Raw genomic sequence first — 23611 nt, 5'->3', positions numbered from 1 at the left:
GATGCTCACGTGCCCACTGTTGGCGCTCTTGGTGGTGGATGGGGTCAGCATAGGCACCCTGACTGGTCTGCGGCAATGCAGCCCCGTACGCAACAAACTGTGATGCACTGTGTATCCTGACACCTTTCTATCAGAACCAGCATTAACTTCATCAGTAATTTGAGCTACAGTAGCTCGTCTGTTGGATCGGACCACATGGGCCAGCCTTCGCTCCCCACGTGCATCATGACCCTGTCGCCGGTTTACCACTGTTCCTTCTTTGGGCCACTTTTGATAGATACTGACCACTGCAGACCTGGAACACCCCACAACAGATGCAGTTTTGGAGATGCTCTGACACAGTCGTCTAGCCAACACAATTTGGTCCTTGTCAAACTCACTCAAATCCTTACACTTGCCCATTTTTTCTGCTTCTAACACATCAACTTTGAGGATAAAGTGTTCACTTGCTACCTAATATATCCAACCACTAACAGGTGCCATGATGAAGAGATAATCAGTGTTATTCATTTTACCTGTCAGTGGTCATAATGTTATGCCTAGTCGGTGTACTATAAAACTTTTTTATTTGTATATTGCCTTTTCAAAAGATTTCTTAAAATGTGCACAACCAGTCACTAATAATAACATTGTTTACATGGTTGTCTATCTGTAGATTGTATACACATTGTTCCATTGTTTTTTATTTAGTTTCATTTGTAGGTTGGATATTTAGATAAAATGTCTTTTACATTAGAATTTATATTGGAAACTGAACACAGAAAAGAACAGGAAGCTAAAGCTGTGTAGCGTTCAGAATGCTGGTAGATAGCAGGTGTGTGTTTGGGTGTGTAGTGTAGAATGTTCACAGCTTTCCAGGTCAATGTGGTTTTGAACAGATGCCCAACACAGTGTAATTTGCCTGTACATGTTGATCTGGATGAAAAACACACTTTCACACCTATCTAGTGTACAAAAAGTAAAGCACACACACATATGAGTATATCTCTACTTCTTGAGTAAAGGTTAAATGCGCACAAATAACTGGAGTAACTCTGCAGACATATCATTCTTTTTCATTTCTGTTTCTTTGTAGTCTGGACCAATGTGGAACCTCGCTCGGTGCCAGTATTTCCCTGGCATTCATTAGTTCCTTTTTTAGAGACCAACCAATCAAATTCCTCCACCCAGCCTGCTGATGGTCAAGCACTTGTGAACAGAAGCAACGGTAAGCAGTAAAGTACAAGGGATCTTCAAAAAGTTTCCACACTTTTATATTTTGGTTGGTAACAGTGAGGGTGGGAGGAGTAGTAATTGGTCGTGTCCCTGGTTCTTGAACCGGTTCTGTTCAGGTTTTTCGAACCTTGGTGTTTTGTAGACTAGAGAACCGACCCGCGTTTCCACCAGTTTTTGGGAACTGAGCATGCGTCATCAACAGTGGGCGTTACACAACGAAAGTAAAGAGTAGTAACATGATGGCGTAGGTTACCTGCGAACATTTGTGCTGTTGTTACAGATGTTCATTCTTTATGCAAAAAGCATCGCTCAACTATAGGTAATAAGAAGATGTAGACGTGTTTGTCGCAGTTGTTGTTTTCTTTAGTTCATTGACGTGAGAAGCGTTTTGCGCTTTGCTCTCACCGCGACCCTCGGCGCAAATAGCCGATTTGCTCAGCGCTTGGCTTGAATTCGCTTGAATATCAGTGGCAAACTGGCTCAAAATTTAATCAGGTGAACTTTAAAAGATGAAAGTTTAGCGCCAAAGCGGTTTACCAGCTTCTCATGCAAAAGCACTCAAACCTCTACACTGTGACACGCCCACAGATGTAAACCAAGTATTCTGTGGTGCCAGATTAGAACGCTAGTTCGCTGTCTGGAACCTCTTTTTTTCGGTGGAAACATGCGAAACCGGTTCAAAATCAAGTTTGCGAACTGGAACGGAGCTGGATCTGCGTCGGTGGAAAAGGGGTATGAGAGAGCTTATAGTCCAGATTTAGCACCATCTGATTTCCACCTTTTTGGACTGCTCACAGAAGCTTTAAGGGGAAGAAGATTTTTATGTGATGATGTGAAAGCAATGGTGCATCAGTGGCTACACGCTCATCCAAAAAAATTTTTTGGTTACCAGCATTAAAAAGCTGGTACAACGCTGGGAAAAATGCATCGGAGGGTGACAATGTAGAAAAGTGATGTCATTTGTTTTTGAAATTCTTAATAAATAAAGTTTAAAAAGTGTGGAAACTTTTTGAAGAACCCTCGTACATAGTAAATGTTAAAACATTTAAATATCATTATCTTGGATGTCTCGTAATATCTTTAGAGATTCTAAGTCACAATGTTAGTTACTCTTCCTAACCCCTTTACAGAGCCACAATGTGGAGTAGCACTTAGGAGTGATGGCCGTGCCGAGCATTCAGCTGCAGAGAGAGCGTCACCTTCTTTCCCTCCACCCACTGCAGATAACCAACCAGCAGACAGAGATGGAGGAGATAGTGAGACAGAGAGTGATGCTGATGATCTGTAAATATCTATGCTGTCCTTCACATGTCAAACGTTTTTTAAAACACAGCTTTATTCAAAATATTCTTTCTTTGATTGGTTATTAGGTTTTACTCAGGTGCATCCCAAGACCCTTCTTCCTCCACTGGTCCGAGAAAGAGACGGACCCAATCACTTAGTGCCCTGCCCAAAGATGGTGACAAGAAGGTGCCTTACACTGCAGACTAAGATTGAAATCTACTAATAAACTAATTGTTTATTTAAATATTAACTAATTCTCTCTGCATTACACCCATTTCCACAGAGAGAAAAGGACCACATTCGGCGGCCTATGAACGCATTCATGATCTTCAGCAAGCGTCATCGTGCTCTGGTGCACCAGAGGCACCCGAACCAGGACAACCGCACAGTCAGTAAGATCCTGGGTGAGTGGTGGTATGCTCTGGGTCCCAAAGAGAAGCAGAAGTACCATGACCTTGCCTTCCAGGTATTGTCACTATACTAATTTGTCTGTCTGTCTGTCTCTTTGTCTCTCTACAGTGCTGGTTTTTACTTTTTTTACCCCATTGTTCTTGAAATTTCATTTTAGCCATTTCTCCTAATTTGCCATTTCCTGCCTGCCTGGTACATCTTTTTTCCCCACGCTGGCTGAAAAGAACCAAAACTGTTATGTATGACGTGCAGTCTGCCAGCCACATCATGTTAAGCACTCTGCAAATCGTTCATCCTTAATGCAGGTGTGTCGGCCAGACAGGAGAGGGTGTAACTGAACAGTAGCAAAAAACCCTTTCCAACCTCTGTCCCTGTTGGATGCCCAACCAGGTCGATAGACTTATCTGGGATTTAAACCGGAGAGCTCAAGATCTTCTGCGGGAGTAGGCTAAAGCAGGGGTTTTCATCCATTTTGGACATGTGCTCCCTTACGTGTGCCGACATTGAACTTGCGCCCCTCCCCCCATCAACCCTCACGCAGAAACCATTGCGAAAGCTCTTGCCAAGCTAAAATAATATAATTAACATTGTGCACATCATGCATACGCTGCATTTTTGCTAATTGAAATATTGAAAGCCCGATCTTATTTAATGTGATGGCTGAAAATATTCTGAGAGTACATTAATTATAGAAATTAAATCATAAGAGGTACTTTCTTTTGATGTAGATGAAAGCAGAAAACGTTACTTCACAGAGCCAAGTAGAGGCAAAAGTACATCAATTTCTAAGTTCGCTAGTTCAGGATACTCTACTTTGACTGACAGAAAACTGTTAACTGTGAGCTAACTTTTAGCTCCACGGACAGAACGAGTCTGACCCGGCTACCGCTCTGTGTTTCATTAAGCTTCCCACCTGTAAGGAAAGCGACTCACACAAAATGTTACAGTAGCTGGTGTTTATTTGAAACCGGAGCGATTATTAATAACAGTAAAAACGGAGAGATGACTAAGAAGAGAAACTTACGCTTCGCTTAAACGAATCAACTCCTGAATCACTTAATAGCGACATTGTGAACAAAGCATCTCCCACTATACACCTCTCTTAAAGACACACACACACCATGTTCTGTGTGTGTGGTCAGCGAGAATAATCAATTACTGTATGTCTCCTGTGGGTGAAAAATAAATTGCTTTAGTTTTAGAAGTTATCGTAATGTCATGCCCCACAGGTTGAAAACCCCTGGGCTAAAGCAACGGTCCCCAACCTTTTTTGCACCACGGACTGGTTTCATATAATATATAATTTCACGGAGGGGGCGGAGGATTTAAAGTTAAATGATACGACGAGCATAATAAAAACACAAAGTGCATAACGATACTAGTACTCACCAGTGATGGAAAATCAGTGGGAATCAGTGGGAGCTTTTTTCACTGCAACGAGACACTCCCACCTAGGGGTGATAGGAGACAATAACACCTTAAATGTGTTCCTAATGTCCAGTCTACTCCGTAACTTTGTTTTGGTTGCCGTCACTGCAGAAAATCCTGCTTCACAAAGATACGATTTTGGAAATGGAAGCAGTGTTTCAATCTCTAATTATTTATTCTTTCTGTGAGGCCAGGTAATAAATGATCGATGGACTGGTACCAGGGGACCACTGAGCTAAGGCATTAGACCACTGTGCCACCAGAAAAGCACAGCACTTATTTGCAAATTGGTTTTAGCCTGTAGTCAATTAAACAAGTACAAAGAAAAGATATTTCATTCTTCAACTAGCACTGTTGATTTTTTTAAATATGTGCTTATAAGTTTGACATCTGCAAAACACTCCAATTAGGCGACATGTTTACAACATTCTTGCTTGATTTCACCTTGTTTAACAGTCCGACACCTCTATTTTGTGCTTCATAATGCTGCACACATTTTCAATCTGAGACAGGTGTGCATTAATGCTTCATACATTTTCAACTGGAGACAGGTCTGGACTGCAGACAGCCAGTCTAACACTTTCTTACTATAAAGCTATGCTGTCGTAACTCATGCAGAATGTGTCTCGGTATTGTCTTGGACAAGCAGAAGACGTTGCCTAGATCAATTATGGGATTATGGTGTGGGGTTGTTTTTCAGGAGTTGGACTCGGCCCCTTAGTTCCAGTGACAGAAACTCTTAATGCTTCAGCATACCAAGAGATTTTGGATAATTTCATGCTCCCAACTTTGTTTGAACAGTTTGGGGATGGCCCCTTCCTGTTCCAACATGACTGTGCACCAGTGCACAAAGCAAGGTCCATAAAGACATGGATGAGCGAGTTTGGTGTGGAAGAATCTGACTGGCCTGCACAGGGTCCTGACCTGAACCCGATAGAACACCTTTGGGATGAATTAGAGCGGAGACTGTGTGCCAGGCCTTCTCGTCCAACATCAGTGTCTGACCTCACAAATGCACTTCTGGAAGAATGGTCAAAAATTCCCATAAACACACTCCTAAACCTTGTGGAAAGCCTTCCCAGAAGAGTTGAAGCTGTTATAGCTGCAAAGGGTGGGCCGACATCATATTAAACCCTATGGATTAAGAATGGGAAGTCACTCAAGTTCATATGCGTGTGAAGGCAGACGAGCGAATACTTTTGGCAATATAGTGTACCATGACAGACGCTGTAACTAATGCTAAGTTCACACTACACCACCTTCAGGGTGTTCAGAATGCTGTACAGTTCACACTACACAACTTAATCTCTTGTAATCTGGAGTCTTTTAAGTCTTTGTGGTTTTCACAATACACGACTGATCGTTAATGGGGGTCACACACTACACGATCAACAGGAGGAATCTCAGATGAGTCTGTCAGGTCTCCCAAACTATGTTTTGTCACGCGAGAAATGACGAGAGGTTTAATGATACCATGTCCAGAAATTCACGTCAAAAAGAAGTGAGTGATCAAAGTTGTTCATACACTGATATGTAACGTAAAAACAAGTAGGAAAAATAAATGAATCTGGCTGAAGGAGTGGGTTTGGCTACGCAGCAAGCAGGGATTGTCTGTTCTGAAGAGAGAGTTGGAAGTCAAATATTTTTTTGCCATGCAGCGTTGGTATGAGCCTTGGTTTGGTGTGGACGATAAGATCACAATTTCTGTAAAGCGTGCGTGTGTGCCGATGTATTCTGATAGAAACTATATTATGCCCCTGCCCCACACATTTACAACTCCCCCCTTCCCGGGTTTCCCTTATGTATCTTGCGTTCACGACAATCACAACCTGATTGCAACGCCTTTCACACTACATGATTTTGAGTCGCCGAAAGGTCCAGATGCTAGATGTTTTTCTTGAGTCTGCGAGCGCTCGATGAACCGCTTGGATCAATTTGTTGAACAGTTCACACATAGCGATTAAGAGCTGATTTTCGAGCCCCAAGCGAATGCTGATTTGCCTCCAAGCTGGCACATCTAGCGGTGACCTGTCGGCGAGCAAAAATCAAGGCAAAAAATGTAGTGTGAACTAGGCATTAGTAACAAAAGGGACAAATACCTTCTTACACTTTTTTGTCCTGTTCTGTTTTAGGTTAAGGAGGCTCACTTCAAGGCTCACCCTGACTGGAAGTGGTGTAACAAAGACAGGAGGAAATCTCTGTCTGAGGGTCGAGGCACTCCAGGTTCCAAAGATGCTCGAGAACGAAGTGTTTCTGAAAGCACAGGTGTGTTAGTCTGGTAATGCATTTGCAATCTAAACCGTTTCACTAGCAGGGATGAAATAAAACCACAATCACAGTAAAATGTTGAATAAAACTGTGGAACCAACACAATAACATTATGTGAGAACATAGACCGGCAAACAACATTGTCAAGACTAAAGCAGATTCTTAATACCATGCATGGGTGGCACAGTGGCACAGAATGTTTCCTGCCTTTTGCCCAGTTAATTGGACCCACCCGTGACCCTGAATAGGTTAAAGCGGTGGTAAAACAGACAGTGAATGAATGAATGAATAAATGACTGTTTATCTCAAGGAGCTTCAATTGAGGGCATTACATTTACCTTTACATTTTCGGCATTTAGAGGACGCTTTTATCCAAAGCGACTTACAATTATGACTGAACACGATTTTGAGCAATTGAGGGTTAAGGGCCTTGCTCAGAGGCCCAACAGTGGCAACTTGGCGTGATGGGGCTTGAACCGGCAACCTTCTGATTACTAGTCCAGTACCCTAACCGCTGAGCTATCACTGCCACTGTGATAAAAACTCAGTGTATGAAAAAGAGCTAAAAGTTACATTTAATCACACAAATTTCACTTATTCTAGACACCCAGTCAGTGCCTCAGGGGGTGGATCACAAGGAAGCAGGATCCAGCTGGGTATCAGAGTCAGAGCGCTGGAGCAGGCCACTGGACAAGCCTACAAGGCCTCGTGCTTTTTCCCAGAGTGCAGCGCACAGCTTGGAGAGGAAAGTCGATCGGGATCATGAGAAGGTATGATTGCATTTAAGACATGGTTGAATTGATAATATTTTAAGTAGAACATACAACATTGGTACTGTCAACCTACCCACTGTCTAACTTTGAATTTCTCTTACTCTTTTTGTCAGGAGGGAGCCAGCTCATTTCGGACTTACCCGCTTCCTTCCTTGGAGCGTGGGGCTAGTGAGGATGTAACCAGTGATGAAGAGCGAATGGTCATTTGTGAGGAAGGAGATGATGATGCCATGGGTAGGGGAAATCCTAATTCATCATTTAATTTTTTTAGGTTATGACAAGGTGTACAAAGAAACACATGGGCTACAGTCAGTAAGGCATAACATTATGAACACTGACAGGTGAAGTGAATAACACTGATTATCTCTTCATCCTGGCATCTGTTAGTGGGTGGGATATATTAGGTAGCAAGTGAACATTTTATCCTCAAAGTTGATATGTTAGAAGCAGGAAAAGCAGGCAAGTGTAAGGATTTGAGCGAGTTTGACTAGGGCCAAATTGTGATGGCTAGATGACTGGGTCAGAGCATCTTCAAAACTGCAGCACTTGTGGGGTGTTCCAGGTCTGCAGTGGTCAGTGTCTATCAAAAGTGGTCCAAGGAAGGAACAGTGTTAAAACGGTGACAGGGTCATGGGCGACCAAGGCTCATTGATGCACGTGTGGAGCGAAGGCTGGCCCGTGTTGTCCGATCCAACAGACGAGCTACTGTATCTCAAATTGCTGAAGAAGTTAATGCTGGTACTGATAGAAAGGTGTCAGAATACACAGTGCATCACAGTATACAATATTAGGAAGGTGGTCATAATGTTATGCCTAATCGATGTACATTTTAGACAGGTCTTCCTAATAAAGACAAATTAAACCTAAATGAGTGCACATTTGCTACTTATTATTAAAGTTCAATGCCTGTTATGTACATGATTTGCTTACAGGTGTTTTTGTTTCAGAGGGCTCCATAGATCTGAAGTGCAAAGAAAGAGTGACAGACAGTGATGAAGAAAATGACCCTGCAGATGAGACTGATGGCAAGGTAAAACTAAAAGAAGCCTAGGTGTAGTTTGATGTTCTTAATTAAATGTAGGCATTTTTGCTGTCGTTTCATTGATAAGAATGGATAAATGTTCCTTATTATGGTATGAAGTATTATTTACAGTGGGGCCAAAAAGTATTGTCAGCCACTGATTGTGCAAGTTCTCCTACTTAGAAAGATGAGAGAGGTCTGTAATTTTCATCATAGGTGCACTTCAACTATGAGAGACAAAATGAGAAAAAAAAAATCCAGGAAATCACATTGTAAGATTTTTAAAGAATTTATTTGTAAATTATGGTGGAAAATAAGTATTTGGTCACCCACAAACAAGCAAGATTTCTGGCTCTCACAGACCTGTAACTTCTTCTTGAAGAAGCTCTTCTGTCCTCCACTCGTTACCTGTATTAATGGCACCTGTTTGACCTCGTTATCTGTATAAAAGACACCTGTCCACAGCCTCAAACAGTCAGACTCCAAACTCAACCATGGCCAAGACCAAAGAGCTGTCGAAGGACACCAGGAAGAAAATTGTAGACCTGCACCAGGCTGGGAAGAGTAAATCTACAATAGGCAAGCAGGTTGGTGTGAATAAATCAACTGTGGGAGCAATTGTAAGAAAATGGAAGACATACAAGACCATTGATAATCTCCCTCGATCTGGGGCCCCACGCAAGATCTCATCCCGTGGGGTCAAAATGATCATGAGAACGGTGAGCAAAAATCCCAGAACTACACAGAGGGACCTGATGAATGACCTACAGAGAGCTGGGACCAAAGTAACAAAGGCTACCATCAGTAACACACTATGCCGAGAGGGACTCAAATCCTGCAGTGCCAGGCGTGTCCCCCTGCTTAAGCCAGTACATGTTCAGGCCCGTCTGAAGTTTGCCAGAGAGCATATGGATGATCCAGAAGAGGATTGGGAGAATATCATGTGGTCAGATGAAACCAAAATGGAACTTTTTGGTAAAAACTCAACTCGTCGTGTTTGGAGGAATAAGAATGCTGAGTTGCATCCCAAGAACACCATACCTACTGTGAAGCATGGGGGTGGAAACATCATGCTTTGGGGCTGTTTTTCTGCAAAGGGGACAGGACGACTGATCCGTGTTAAGGGAAGAATGAACGGGGCCATGTATCGTGAGATTTTAAGCCAAAACCTCCTTCCATCAGTGAGAGCACTGAAGATGGATCGTGGCTGGGTCTTCCAGCATGACAATGATCCCAAACACACCGCTCGGGCAACGAAGGAGTGGCTCCGTAAAAAGCATTTCAAGGTCCTGGAGTGGCCTAGCCAGTCTCCAGACCTCAACCCCATAGACAATTTGTGGAGGGAGTTGAAAGTCCGTGTTGCCCAGCGACAGCCCCAAAACATCACTGCTCTAGAGGAGATCTGCATGGAGGAATGGGCCAAAATACCAGCTACAGTGTGTGCAAACCTGGTGAAGACTTACAGGAAACGTTTCACCTCTGTCATTGCCAACAAAGGTTATGTTACAAAGTATTGAGTTGAACTTTTGTTATTGACCAAATACTTATTTTCCACCATAATTTACAAATAAATTCTTTAAAAATCCTACAGTGTGATTTCCTGGATTTTTTTTTCTCATTTTGTCTCTCATAGTTGAAGTGTACCTATGATGAAAATTACAGACCTCTCTCATCTTTCTAAGTAGGAGAACCTGCACAATCAGTGGCTGACTAAATACTTTTTGGCCCCACTGTAAATATGCTAAATATGTTATTAAATGCCCTGTGATGGACTGGTGACCTGTCCAGGGTGTTGTTAAACAGAGAATGAATGAATGTTTTTAAATGACAGTAAACACATTTCAACCATTTATCTACATTATTTTACCATACCACTCTCTTGGTAAGGTCATATCCTTTCATGGCTTCTCTTACCACTCCTATGCAAATGACACACAAGTCTCAGCTCGCATCTCAGCATGACTGGAGATCTGTTCTCCAATTCAAGACCTAGTCATTTCTCTCAATAACTCCCAGTTCAAACCATCCAGTAATGTACAAAATCTCGGTGTTGTCATGGATAACCAGCTGTCTCTTCTCTACTCATGACAAGCTCATGTAATCTCACGGCTGGACTACTGCAACTCCCCTCTTGCAGGTGCTCCCATATTCACTATTAAACCCTTGCAACTCATTTAAATTCCCGTCTGGTTTTCAACCAACCTAAACACTGCCACATCACCCCACTGCTGCATTCTCTTTACTGGCCTCTTGTAGCTGCACACATTCAGTTTTAAACACTCACCTACAAAGCCAAAAATGGACCAGCCCCAAGCTACCTTAGAGAACTCATAAATCCCCACTCTGTACCACGCATCCTCTGAACCACTAGTCTTGCTCGTCTTGATCCTCCACCCAGAACTTGAGAAAGACACACATCAAGGATCATTTTTGTTCTGGCACCAAAGTGGTGGAACAGACATCCACTGTCTGTTTGAACATCTGAATCTCTCACCATTTTCACAAGATGATTAAAGACTTACCTCTTTACTAAAAACATGTTGTTCTAACAAGGTTTCAGCAGATTTGGATCCTTGGACTGTTGTTTACTTGTACTCGAGTAAGGAAATGTTTACTGTGAAAGTCATTCTGGATAAGAGCGTCTGCTAAATCCCAAAAATGCAAATGTAAATTATTTAAGCTCCTGGGTTTGATCCTTGCTTCCAGTCATTGTTTTTTAGGAGTTTTACATGTTCTTCTCATGTGTGCATGGGTTCCCTCTGGGTCCTTCAGATTCCTTTCAACTCCCAAAACAATACAAATTGACTACTCCAAATTGTGAGGAGTTTGTGTTGCCCTACAATGAACTGGTGCCCAGTCCATGGTGCATTCATGCCTTGTGTGGGGTTCTACAAATACAATAACAATAAATATCAATCTTTTTATGGTGCCTTGAAAATCTGTCCCACCCACCCCTGAAAAAAATTTATAGTGGTACAGCTTGGAATTTAAATTGAATTAATTGAGATTTAATTGTAATTTAATTTATGTTACAATAGTCTGCCTGTCAGAGATGGATTATTCAACAGGACGCAAGTGCAGAGAACCACATACCCTATTTAAATACAAAGATACAAAACCACAGGGAATACAAAGACAAAAGCAAGAACAAAGACTAGAACAAGGTCAGAACTAGGACCTAAAAGGACTAAGACCGGGGTTAAACTGCAATAATGAACATTGATATCTAGGTCAGGCTATGACAAGGAACATGGATCTCAGGGTCAGGCTAGCGCAAAGCACATGGACTAACCACTGATCTCATTATATGAGACCCCTAACTTAGATTACTTTTAAATTCATTTTCAGTCACACTGGTAAAAAGCATGTATGAACGCCTACTGGTACATTTTTAAAAATTATATAATTCTAATACATTCAGTGTATATCCACTACAGATGTTGACTTCATTGTTTGCTGTGGCCAATTACAACTTTAAAAAGTCCTGAGCTTTTTGCAGCATTGTAGTTTAACTGAATTGCTTATCGCTCATCACCCTATGTTCACAAGCATCAGCATTGTCTGTGGGCGTTTGGTTGCCATGGTTTAACTGACGCCAAGCAAAAAAAGCAAATGCCATGGCAGTACAGCATACACTACTGACTAGTATCTACAAGACAGATTCATTCCCACCCACTTTTAACCACAAATCAGACATGTTCCTGCTGAAAATAACAATCCTGGATTTAAATTGCTCGTCTATAAATTTCATACCTTTGTAGGCAATCACTGTTCAGTCAACATGACAAGAAAATTGCTGCTATTTATTTGCGGCTTCTCTTCTCTAGTAGGACCCACTGTATTATTATTATTTTATTTATTTATTAGGATTTTAACATTATGTTTTACACACTTTGGTTACATTCATGACAGGAGAGGTAGTTACTGGTTACACAAGATCCATCAGTTCATGTCTTTAATTTCAAACACAGTCATGGACAATTTCACATCTCCAATTCACCTCACTTGCATGTTTTAGGACTGTGGGAGGAAACACAAGCAGACATGGGGAGAACATGCAAACTCCACACAGATAGGACCCAGACGGGTCCATCTGGGAATCGAACCCAGGACCTTTTTGCTTTGAGGCCACCATGCTGCCCATGGAACTACTATATAGGAATAAAAAAATGAGTGCACTATATCACTGTAGCAAAGAATATGCGTGTCGCACTCTGGTCAGTGCTCAATTACTATTGGTAATCGCCACATCGCTTCGCTCTTGAAACTTTTAACTTTAAGCTCAACTTTTTCTTGTCCTTGACTCCGCCTACTTCTCATCACTAATAGTTGCTCTGCCTCCTGTTGCTGGAAATTGCTAGCTCTCACTTAAAATGAATGACAAACTGGTTGCTTTATCGCGTCGCTTCGCTGCCGGTCTAAATGTGGGTTAGTTTGGTCTCTTGTTATTGACAAAACATCTTGAATTTGTCAAGGTTATAAGGGACCCTTTGCTGGACATTTTTTTTTTCTTCCATTTTTCTCCCAATTTTTAGCGCGTCTAATTTTTACCCAATTGCGTTATGCTTCCTCTCCACTGGAGCTGACCCCCGCCCGATCGAGGAGAGCTAGACTGACACACGCCCCCTCTGACACGTGTGCAGTAGTCGACTGCATATTTTCACATCCACGATGCATGTTCATACGCGAACCAGCTTTGTGCACGGAGAGCCACACCCTGATCACATTATTCCTCGACTCAATCAGCCAGCAGAGGTCGTAATTCGCTCAGTTATGAGGAGTCCTTATCTGGCTTATCTTACCCTATGGACAACAAGCCAATCGTTGTTAATGTACAGTGTATCACAAAAGTGAGTACACCCCTCACATTTCTGCAGATATTTAAGTATATCTTTTCATGGGACAACACTGACAAAATGACACTTTGACACAATGAAAAGTAGTCTGTGTGCAGCTTATATAACAGTGTAAATTTATTCTTCCCTCAAAATAACTCAATATACAGCCATTAATGTCTAAACCACCGGCAACAAAAGTGAGTACACCCCTAAGAGACTACACCCCTAAATGTCCAAATTGAGCACTGCTTGTCATTTTCCCTCCAAAATGTCATGTGATTTGTTAGTGTTACTAGGTCTCAGATGTGCATAGGGAGCAGGTGTGTTCAATTTAGTAGTACAGCTCTCACACTCTCTCATACTGGTCACTGAAAGTTCCAACATGGCACCTCATGGCAAAGAACTCTCTGAGGATCCTAAAAGACGAATTGTTGCGCTACATGAAGATGGCCAAGGCTACAAGAAGATTGCCAACACCCTGAAACTGGGCTGCAGCACAGTGGCCAAGATCATCCAGCGTTTTAAAAGAGCAGGGTCCACTCAGAACAGACCTCGAGTTGGTCGTCCAAAGAAGCTGAGTGCACGTGCTCAGCATCACATCCAACTGCTGTCTTTGAAAGATAGGCGCAGGAGTGCTGTCAGCATTGCTGCAGAGATTGAAAAGGTGGGGGGTCAGCCTGTCAGTGCTCAGACCATACGCCGCACACTACATCAAATTGGTCTGCATGGCTGTCACCCCAGAAGGAAGCCTCTTCTGAAGTCTCTACACAAGAAAGCCCGCAAACAGTTTGCTGAAGACATGTCAACAAAGGACATGGATTACTGGAACCATGTCCTATGGTCTGACGAGACCAAGATTAATTTGTTTGGTTCAGATGGTCTCAAGCATGTGTGGCGGCAATCAGGTGAGAAGTACAAAGATAAGTGTGTCATGCCTACAGTCAAGCATGGTGGTGGGAATGCCATGGTCTGGGGCTGCATGAGTGCAGCAGGTGTTGGGGAGTTACATTTCATTGAGGGACACATGAACTCCAATATGTACTGTGAAATACTGAAGCAGAGCATGATCCCCTCCCTCCGGAAACTGGGTCGCAGGGCAGTGTTCCAGCATGATAATGACCCCAAACACACCTCTAAGACGACCACTGCTTTATTGAAGAGGCTGAGGGTAAAGGTGATGGACTGGCCAAGCATGTCTCCAAACCTAAACCCAATAGAACATCTTTGGGGCATCCTCAAGCGGAAGGTGGAGGAGCGCAAAGTCTCGAATATCCGCCAGCTCCGTGATGTCGTCATGGAGGAGTGGAAAAGCATTCCAGTGGCAACCTGTGAAGCTCTGGTAAACTCCATGCCCAGGAGAGTTAAGGCAGTTCTGGGAAATAATGGTGGCCACACAAAATATTGACACTTCAGGAACTTTCACTAAGGGGTGTACTCACTTTTGTTGCCGGTGGTTTAGACATTAATGGCTGTATATTGAGTTATTTTGAGGGAAGAATAAATTTACACTGTTATATAAGCTGCACACAGACTACTTTTCATTGTGTCAAAGTGTCATTTTGTCAGTGTTGTCCCATGAAAAGATATACTTAAATATCTGCAGAAATGTGAGGGGTGTACTCACTTTTGTGATACACTGTAGCTGCCCAGCCGGATGGCAGAGCTGAGTTTTGAACCGATGAGTTAGAAATGTCAGCTCTGGTGTGTTAGCGTGTTTTACCACTGCGCGACCTGAGCGGCATTTGCTGGACATATTTTAAAAAACAACCTCTATTAATTTGAAATAGAGCTAAAGTCAGGTTGACTAGTGTCATCGTCTATTTAGAAATCAGGATTATGTTATTTGAGCTGTATTTTTAGAGGTTGTTTTCTTTTGAATCATCTTTCTAGCTGGACGATAAGATTTGACCTGGTACATTAACAGCAAATAACACAGTTAAGGATATTTACTCTCTGTAAATGTATTTTATAATATGCTTGATATATGTCGTGATATAGCTATTTTTGTTTAACTGTAGGCTTCTGGTATAAGTTTAGTTTTTTAAAGGTTGTCAATAGCATGTGAGGCAAGGTTATTAATATACTTTTATTATTTGCTCTTCATGTTTTTTTTTCCAGAAAGTTATTTGTCCCATCTCAAATTCTTTCTCAAACAAAGAGACAATGGGCAACAGCGAGAGCGCAAAGAATAAAGCTACAGAAGTAAAGATAAAGCAAGAGGCAGAGGCTGGAGGAGGACCAAATGAAGATCAAAAACAAGGAGGCAGTGGAATGGCGGGAGATAAAGCAGGGCTGGTCCACTCTCAATCACTTCTATCATTTGTTCATAGCCTAAATGACACTCTCTCATCTGATCCAAGAGCATTAACGGTGCTGGGGAATGTCCGGACAGCCCCCACTGTAGTGACAAATGTGGTTCGACCTGTTGCTAGTGCTCCCATTGCCATTGCCAGCAAACCTGTTGAAGGGGTTGTGGCTCCTGGAGCGGCAACCTACGATGGGAAGCCCAAGCTCCTGATTGCTGGGGGAGGATCAGCAGGAACTGGGGCCATTGCAGGAGGTGGGTACTTTTCTACCTCCTCCCCTAAACCTGTTGGACAAGGGGGTTTAGTGACAGGTTTAGTACTTGGAGAAGCATTACGGAGTCCTAGTACCGCAATGGCTAACAACAATACTGTTCCTCTGCCTTTGCTTCAACCCCAGTTGCTCCCACTTACTCCCCATAGCTGTGGAAAACAAATCACCCAGGTGCAGTACATCCTTCCGACTCTGCCAGCCCTAGCCAACCTAAACAGCCCCACCGCACAGCAACCCCAGCAGCCAACTGGTGTTCTAGCTCTGCCCACTGCCTCGCCTACACACGTATCCCTTGCTAACAGAGTGTCTCCAGGGGTTGGTCCAGGGATAAGATATGCCTCAGCGCCAGCAGTGGGAGGGGGCAACCCTGGAGGAAGAGGTAAGTAGAAGTTAGGGATTCAAAATTAATGAGCTTAGTACAGATCAGCTTATTAACATCTCTCTCTCTCCTTTTTACTTTGTGTAGTTCAAGCACCATCTCCAGTCTTACAAAACAAGATGTTAGTTCCTATGACAACAGTACGGCCAGGCTCCGCACCTCCGCAGCCTATTTCCCTTGTGGCCCCGCCACTTCCTGTCCAAAATGGGGTGCAACCAGGAAGTAAGGTAGGTTGTCATCACAACAAGCACATAGATTTAGCTTTTACTACATTATAGAGCTAACATGTTGGCACTTATTTATTATTACAGCTCATTCAGATTGCACCTATGCCGGTCGTCCAAACAAGCATGCAGCCTGCTGGAACTGTACATCCCGGAGCCTCCTACCCGGTCTCTGTGGCAACCGCAACTGTCATGACGTCGGGTGCCACGTCCTCCCAGGCAGTGCTATTGACTTCATCCCCTACAAGGTAGATTTAGCTTCTCTTAGGTGAACTTTTTTAAGTCCAGTCTATTACAGTATGACAGATACACTGAATCATAGTACACACTGGTGCTATAGAGTTACACCTATTATTTAAATAGATACAACATGGCTAAAAGTGTGTGGACACCTGTTTTAATTATTGGGTTCTGCTTTATTATTAAATTGATTGTTACCAAGTGCATAAAATCAAGCAGACACTGGTGCCGGGAAATGTCCAAACATCCCCCACTGCAGACACAAAAGTGGTTCGACCTGTTGCTAGTTCTCTATTTGCCATTGCCAACAAGCTTGTTCAAGGGGTTGTGGCTCCTGGAGCTCTGACTTATGACGAGAAGCCCAAGCTCCTTATTGCTGGAGCAGGATCAGCAGGAACTTTGGTTATTGCAGGGGGTGGGTTCTTTTTTACCTCATCCCCCAAACCTGTTGGTTTAGGGGGCCTAGTGACAAGTGCATAAAATCAAGCAGACATCCATGTAAACCCTGCAGACAAACACTGGAAGTAGTCATGGGATGCCACTTTCATCTCTACTTTACTTCTTTTAATTTACCTTTTTGAATCCAATTTCTTCCATACTAGAGGCACCTTGGCCTAGGAGTAATAACAACTTGGAAACGAGGCAGTTGTGCTGAAAGTCATAGTCATCTAGGGTCTGTCTGAAAACCTAGTGAGCTCTCTACATAGACAGTCAGAGAAGAAGGCTGTCTAAATTCTTAGATACCTTAAAAGGATGCCTAATGAGGTCCCTTAATTCTGAACGATAATGTGACTGAATAATGAGGGAGCATCCTATGTTTCCTTAGCAGTAAAGGCAATTCCAGCATTCAGTGCAGCACAACTTTTCTCACAAAAACAAACATAAATAAATTCTCATTGATTTGTATTTTGTATAAAGGTGTACAAGTGTAATTTATTTGCAAATTCGGAATTGAAAGGACAATTTAACTGTTTTTGGTAGGGAGATGTTGGGTTGTGCCACCTCAGCCCATTGGTTTGAATGGCCTGAGACTAACTGTGTTAGCTTGGTAAGCGAAAACTGTGGTGACACAATTGCCATATATTTGCTGTCTAAGTAGAGCATCTAAAAATCTGCCTTACGAGTGTAATGTCTTATCAGAATCCTTTCTGCTTAGGGCGCATTCACATGAGACGTGGCAAAACCACTGTTGCGCTGGCTATGCCATTTTTTCTTATGAAGTGTGGCTTTTGCTGCGTTGGGCTCGCTCAAACTTTACCTGATTGAACTTTGACCCAGTTTGCTGCTGACCTTTTCAAAGCGCCTCCAATGAGACAAACTCTTTAATATGACGCGGTAAAAGTGTCTCAGGCGTGAACAAAGCTTATGTGATTTATTGTGTTAAAACAACGATCAAAAAATTCAGTTAGTGGAGAGCAGTAATAATTAAGAGAGGTTTAGTATTCCTGTGTCGTTCTTTTAGTAAGTAGTATTAAAACCACATTAAGCTTTTTTAACAATAAGCATTTTAGACTCTCTTGGAATAGCTGATTCTCACAATTTCTCAGCACCCTGAGCTATAACACAAGTTTAAATGTGAAACAGTGAGGAAAATACAGCTAAGCATAGATATATGTGGACGCTTTCAGAGTGGATTTGACGGTTATTCCACACAAATCCATATTTGTCTCATATTCACACTTCGATGACGTTTTATCTCACCGCTCAAGCCAAGTGCTGAACTAAGCAACAGTTTGCACCAAGGCTCATGGTGCAAAATGCCTCTCATGTGAATGCGCCCCTAGGCATGGGCTTCCCATGCATCTGAGCATTTGCTAGAGTAGTGTAAAGCAAACCAGCACTGGAGCAGGTGAACCATGTTCTCTAAAGTGATGAATGACTTTTGCCGACTGGTAGTCTGACAGAGAAACCTGGTTTTGGTGATAGCCTGAATTTAACTACCTCCTTGAAGGCATGTGTGACGTGTGTAAAGCTTGAAACTATTGGGGCTGAGGACCTTAGTAAAGGAAAGATCTAATGTTACAGCACATAAGCACATAAAGTACAGTCTTGTGCTTTCAGTTTTGTTCTGGAAACAGTTTCGGAAAAACCCTGTCTGATTGCAGCATGAAAATTCCCCCATGCACACACGGTGTGGGTAGCACTGTCACCTCACCGCAAGAAGGTCCTGGGTTCAATTTCCAGGTGGAGCAATCCAGATCCTTTCTGTGTGGAGTTTGCATGTTCTCCCCGTGTCTGTGTGGGTTTTCTCCAGGTGCTCCGGTTTCCTCCCACTGTTTAAAAAAATACCAGGTTAATTAGAGATGTGTGTGTTTGCCCTGTGATTGCCCGGCAACCTGTCTGGGGTGTTTTCTACCTTTCGCCCAGTGAAATAGACCCTCTAGTTGTTGTGGTACAACAAAACACGAGCACATGATCTAAAAGCAGTTCAAAGGAATTTGGAGTGTCGTATGTGAATGTGTCACGTTTCCCTTTTTCTGTGTCAGAAACTGAGGGAGCACTGTGGCTCTGTGGGTAGCACTGTCCCTACACAGCAAGAAGGTCCGGGGTTCGATTCCCAGGTTTGATTCTGGGTCCTTTCTGTGTTGAGTTTGCATGTTCTCCCCATGTCTGTGTGGGTTTTCTCTAGGTGCTCTGGTTTCCTCCCACTGTCCAAAGACATGCAGTCAGGTTAATTAGAGATACTAGAATCGCCCCAGGTGTGTGTGTATGTGTAAGTGAATTAATGTGTGTGTTTGCCCTGTGATGGACCGGCGACCTGTCTGGGGTGTTTTCTACTTTTCGCCCAGTGAATTAGAACTTCGACCCTGAATAGGATGAAGCGGTGGTAAAACAGACAGTGAGTGAGTCAATTGTGCCTTAAATATTGTAGTATATTTCAAAGGATATACAGCTATTTTTCATTAAGTCACTAGCTGTTGTGGTACAACAAAACACGAGCACATGATCTAAAAGCAGTTCAAAGGAATTTGGAATGTCGTATGTAAATGTGTCATGTTTCCCTTTTTCTGTGTCAGAAACTGAGGGAGCATGGTGGCTCGGTGGGTAGCACTGTCACCTCACAGCAAGAAGGTCCTGGGATGATCCCCAGGCGGGGCGGTCCGGGTCCTTTCGTGCAGAGTTTGCATGTTCTCCGCATGTCTGCGTGGGTTTCCTCCGGGGGCTCTCGTTTCCTCCCACAGTCCAAAAAACATGCAGTCAGATTAATTAGAGATACTAGAATCGCCCCAGGTGTGTGTGTATGTGTGAGTGAATTAATGTGTGTTTGCCATGTGATGAACCGGCGACCTGTCTGGGGTGTTTTCTACCTTTCACCCACTGAATTAGACCCTCGACCCTGAATAGGATGAAGCGGTGGTAAAACAGACAGTGAGTGAGTCAATTGTGCCTTAAATCTTGTAGTATATTTCAAAGGATATACAGATCTAGAAGCAGTTCAAAGGAATTTGGAATGTCGTATGTGAATGTGTCACGTTTCCCTTTTTCTGTGTCAGAAACTGAGGGAGCACGGTGGCTCGGTGGGTAGCACTGTCACCTCACAGCAAGAAGGTCCTGGGATGATCCCCAGGCCGGGCGGTCCAGGTCCTTTCGTGCAGAGTTTGCATGTTCTCTGTGTGTCTGCGTGGGTTTCCTCCGGGGGCTCTGGTTTCCTCCCACAGTCCAAAAAGCATGCAGTCAGGTTAATTGGAAACACTGAATTGCCCTATAGGTGAATGGGTGTGTGTATGGGTATCCAGGGTGTTACTGTGTGCCTTGCGCCCATTGAAAAGCTGGGATAGGCTCCAGCACCATTTCCCCCGTGACCCTGAATTGGATAAGCGGTTAAGAAAGTGAGTGAGTGAGAGAAACTGAGGGAGATTTTTTTGTCTGTTCTACGTCCCTTTTAATTGTTATATTTTGTATTTTGTGCTTCTCAGGATTACTTACGTTCAACCATCCCCTGCTGTTGCTGCCCCTTTGTCTCTGGGGTCCACAACTGCAGTCCCCTCTCCCCAGCAAGCCCCGCCCCCTCATACACCAGCATTTCTATCATCGCCTATAGCCACGCTTGGCTTCACTGCCATCGCGCCTGCTTGTCCGACGTTGGTGCACCCAATAGTGGCAGGTAAGTGGAATGAGTGACGACCACCTTTTAGATCATAATCATTCTATTGTTTTGTTGATCTGTTTATTATTCTAGAACGGGGTCAGATTACAAAAACAATACCATCTGAATAGCCATAAACTCAAAGCTAGTCCTTATTTTTTATGCTTGGTTAAAAGTTTGCATCTATGTTAGAGCGAGTGGTTTGAAATTGTCTCCTCGAGTTATATATCCCTGCTATCAATGATAAACTCTCAGTGCATGATAAACACAGAGGTGTTATATGACATAAAATGAACAAGTACGATTCTGATTCTCTTTTTAAATCAGAAAGCAACTGTTTGTTTTTTTCTCATTTTTGTAAATGAATGTGCCTAGTGCTTGTAGAAAATTGGCAAATAATATTCCATCAGCTTATTTTTCAGCTTACTTCAAAGTCTGTGCATGTTGTTCAGAGTGACAATATACACTGACCAGCCATAACATTAAAACCACCCTCTTGTTTCTACACACATCCATTTTATCAGCTCCATTTACCATATAGAAGCACTTTGTAGTTCTACAATTACTGACTGTAGTCCATCTGTTTCTCTGCATGCTTTGTTAGCCCCCTTTCATGCTGTTCTTCAATGGTCAGGACTCTCCCAGAACCACTACAGAGCAGGTATTATTTAGGTGGTGTATCATTCTCAGCACTGCAGTGACACTGACATGGTGGTGCTGTGTTAGTGTGTGTTGTGCTGATATGAGTGGATCAGACACAGCAGCGCTGCTGGAGTTTTTAAATACCGTGTCCACTCACTGTCCACTGTATTAGACACTACATCTACAAGGTGGACCAACTAAGTAGTAAAGTCAGAGACGATCGCTCATCTATTGCTGCTGTTTGAATTGGTCATCAATGGTCACATTGATATTTTTGGTTGGTGGACTATTCTCAGTCCAGCAGTGACACTGAGGTGCCTAAAAACTCCATCAGCATTACTGTGTCTTATCCACTCATACCAGCACAACACACACTAACACACCACCTCCGGGTGTCAGTGTCACTGCAGTGCTGAGAATGATCCACCACCCAAATAATACCTGCTCTGTAGTGGTCCTGGAAGAGTCCTGACCATTGAAGAACAGCATGAAAGGGGGCTAACAAAGCATGCAGAGAAACAGATGGACTACAGTCAGTAATTGTAGAACTACAAAGTGCTTCTATATGGTAAGTGGAGCTGATAAAATGGACAGTGAGTGTAGAAACAAGGAGGTGGTTTTAATGTTATGGCTGATTGGTGTACATACAGAGTTAATGTTGCAAAGGTAGTCATAAAAGAAATGTGTAAGAGGAGACCACCCTGCACTGTGGCTAGCTCATGATTTAAATATAAATAATCCAATGTATGTAAAACTCCCACAACAGTTAGTCAGCAGTTAGTACATCTAGCTCTAAGTTCCAATGATGGGTAATATGGGGCATGTGGGGACATGAGGAAATTAGGTAGGTACCTTTGCATGAGTAACTAGTAAAACTGATGGTGTAGGACAAAATAATTATCTATTGAAAACCTATCAGAACCCAGCAAATTTGTAGGGACCTGATGTGGCCTGCAGGGAGCTAATAAAATAACCATGAGAAACTTGCAATTTATTTCTTTTTTTCCAGTCAATGCCCTAATAAGCTTTTTTTGCCAGCTCTGTTGATCATAATGTTACTGCTATGCTTTTGGTAGTGTATTTTCCATTATCTGTGTGTAACTGTTAAAAATGTAAAACCCCAAATCAGTAAAGGTTAGCACACTATAAAAAATGCAAAACAATATGACTTTATGTTATTGCAGACAGAATGAACCCAAGATATTTCATGTATTGTGTGGTCAGCTTTATTACGTTTGTTAATATACCTCCATTCCTGCATATCAGGCCTGCAACACATTCCAAAAACAAGCTGGGACAGTAAAGCATTTACCAATTTGTAATGTTGTCATTCCTTCTTACAACACTTTGTGATGTTTTGGCATGGAAGATACCAAGTGATTTAGTGTTTCAGGTCTTATTTTGTCTCATCCTTTCTGCAAACACGTCTTAAGATGTGCAACAGTATGGAGTTGTCATCACATTTTTCATTACAAAGTTCTCGACTAGGGACAAGTTAGGACTGCAGGCAGGCCAGTCCAGTACCCGTACCCTCTTCTTCCTCAGCCATGCCTTTGTAATATGTGCAGCATGTGGTTTTACATTGTCTTGTTGAAAAATGCATGGATGTTCCTGGAAAAGATGACGTTTTGAAGGCAGAATATGTTGCTCTAAGATCTCAATGTACTTTCTTGCATTAATGCTGCCATCACAGAAGTGTTAATGACTTTTGTTAAGGGCACTGACACAGCCCCATACCATGACAGACCCTGGCTTTTGGACTTGCTGATAACAGTCTTGATGGTCCTTTTCGTCTTCGGTCCAGAGAACACAACGTTCATTTGTTCTAAAAAAAAAAAAAAAAAAAAAGATCTGGAATACTGATTCGCTCAAGTGTCATTTGTGCATGTAACTCTGTATTATAGTGCTTGACAAAGGTTTACCAAAGTAATTCTTTGCCCATGTGGTTATATCAGCTATTGTTAAATGACGGTTCTTGATGCAGTGCCGTCTAAGGGATAAGAGATTATGAGTGTTCAGCTAAGCCTTGCACCCTTGCCCTTTATGCATTGAAATTCCTCCAGATTTCTTTAATAATTTAATGATATTATGCACTGTAGAGGGAGAAACTTGCAAATAATTTCCAATCTGTTGGAATCATTTGCCCATCTTTGCTCCTTAAAAACAGCCTTTCCTGGATGCTGCTTTTGTACCAAATCATGCTTACAATCACCTGTTCGAAATC

The 23611-nt window shown here is 42.6% G+C and overlaps 1 protein-coding gene across 1 annotated transcript in view; it reads left to right on the top strand.

Annotated features, from left to right (window-relative positions):
* Positions 1–23611, top strand: part of cica (capicua transcriptional repressor a) — a 50770-nt gene that overhangs the window by 11141 nt on the left and 16018 nt on the right. The window contains exons 3-14 of the mRNA XM_063011346.1: positions 1076–1207; positions 2346–2499; positions 2586–2685; positions 2783–2965; positions 6471–6603; positions 7210–7376; positions 7493–7613; positions 8327–8409; positions 15357–16194; positions 16282–16421; positions 16506–16666; positions 20576–20763. Coding sequence (XP_062867416.1) covers positions 1076–1207; positions 2346–2499; positions 2586–2685; positions 2783–2965; positions 6471–6603; positions 7210–7376; positions 7493–7613; positions 8327–8409; positions 15357–16194; positions 16282–16421; positions 16506–16666; positions 20576–20763 — 2400 coding nt within the window. The remainder of the gene's footprint in view (positions 1–1075; positions 1208–2345; positions 2500–2585; positions 2686–2782; positions 2966–6470; positions 6604–7209; positions 7377–7492; positions 7614–8326; positions 8410–15356; positions 16195–16281; positions 16422–16505; positions 16667–20575; positions 20764–23611) is intronic.

This window comes from Trichomycterus rosablanca, chromosome 2, assembly GCF_030014385.1.
Source record: "Trichomycterus rosablanca isolate fTriRos1 chromosome 2, fTriRos1.hap1, whole genome shotgun sequence".
Lineage (NCBI taxonomy): Eukaryota > Metazoa > Chordata > Actinopteri > Siluriformes > Trichomycteridae > Trichomycterus > Trichomycterus rosablanca.
The sequence above is the reverse complement of the archived record's forward strand: the minus strand, read 5'-3'. Positions and strand labels throughout refer to the sequence as shown.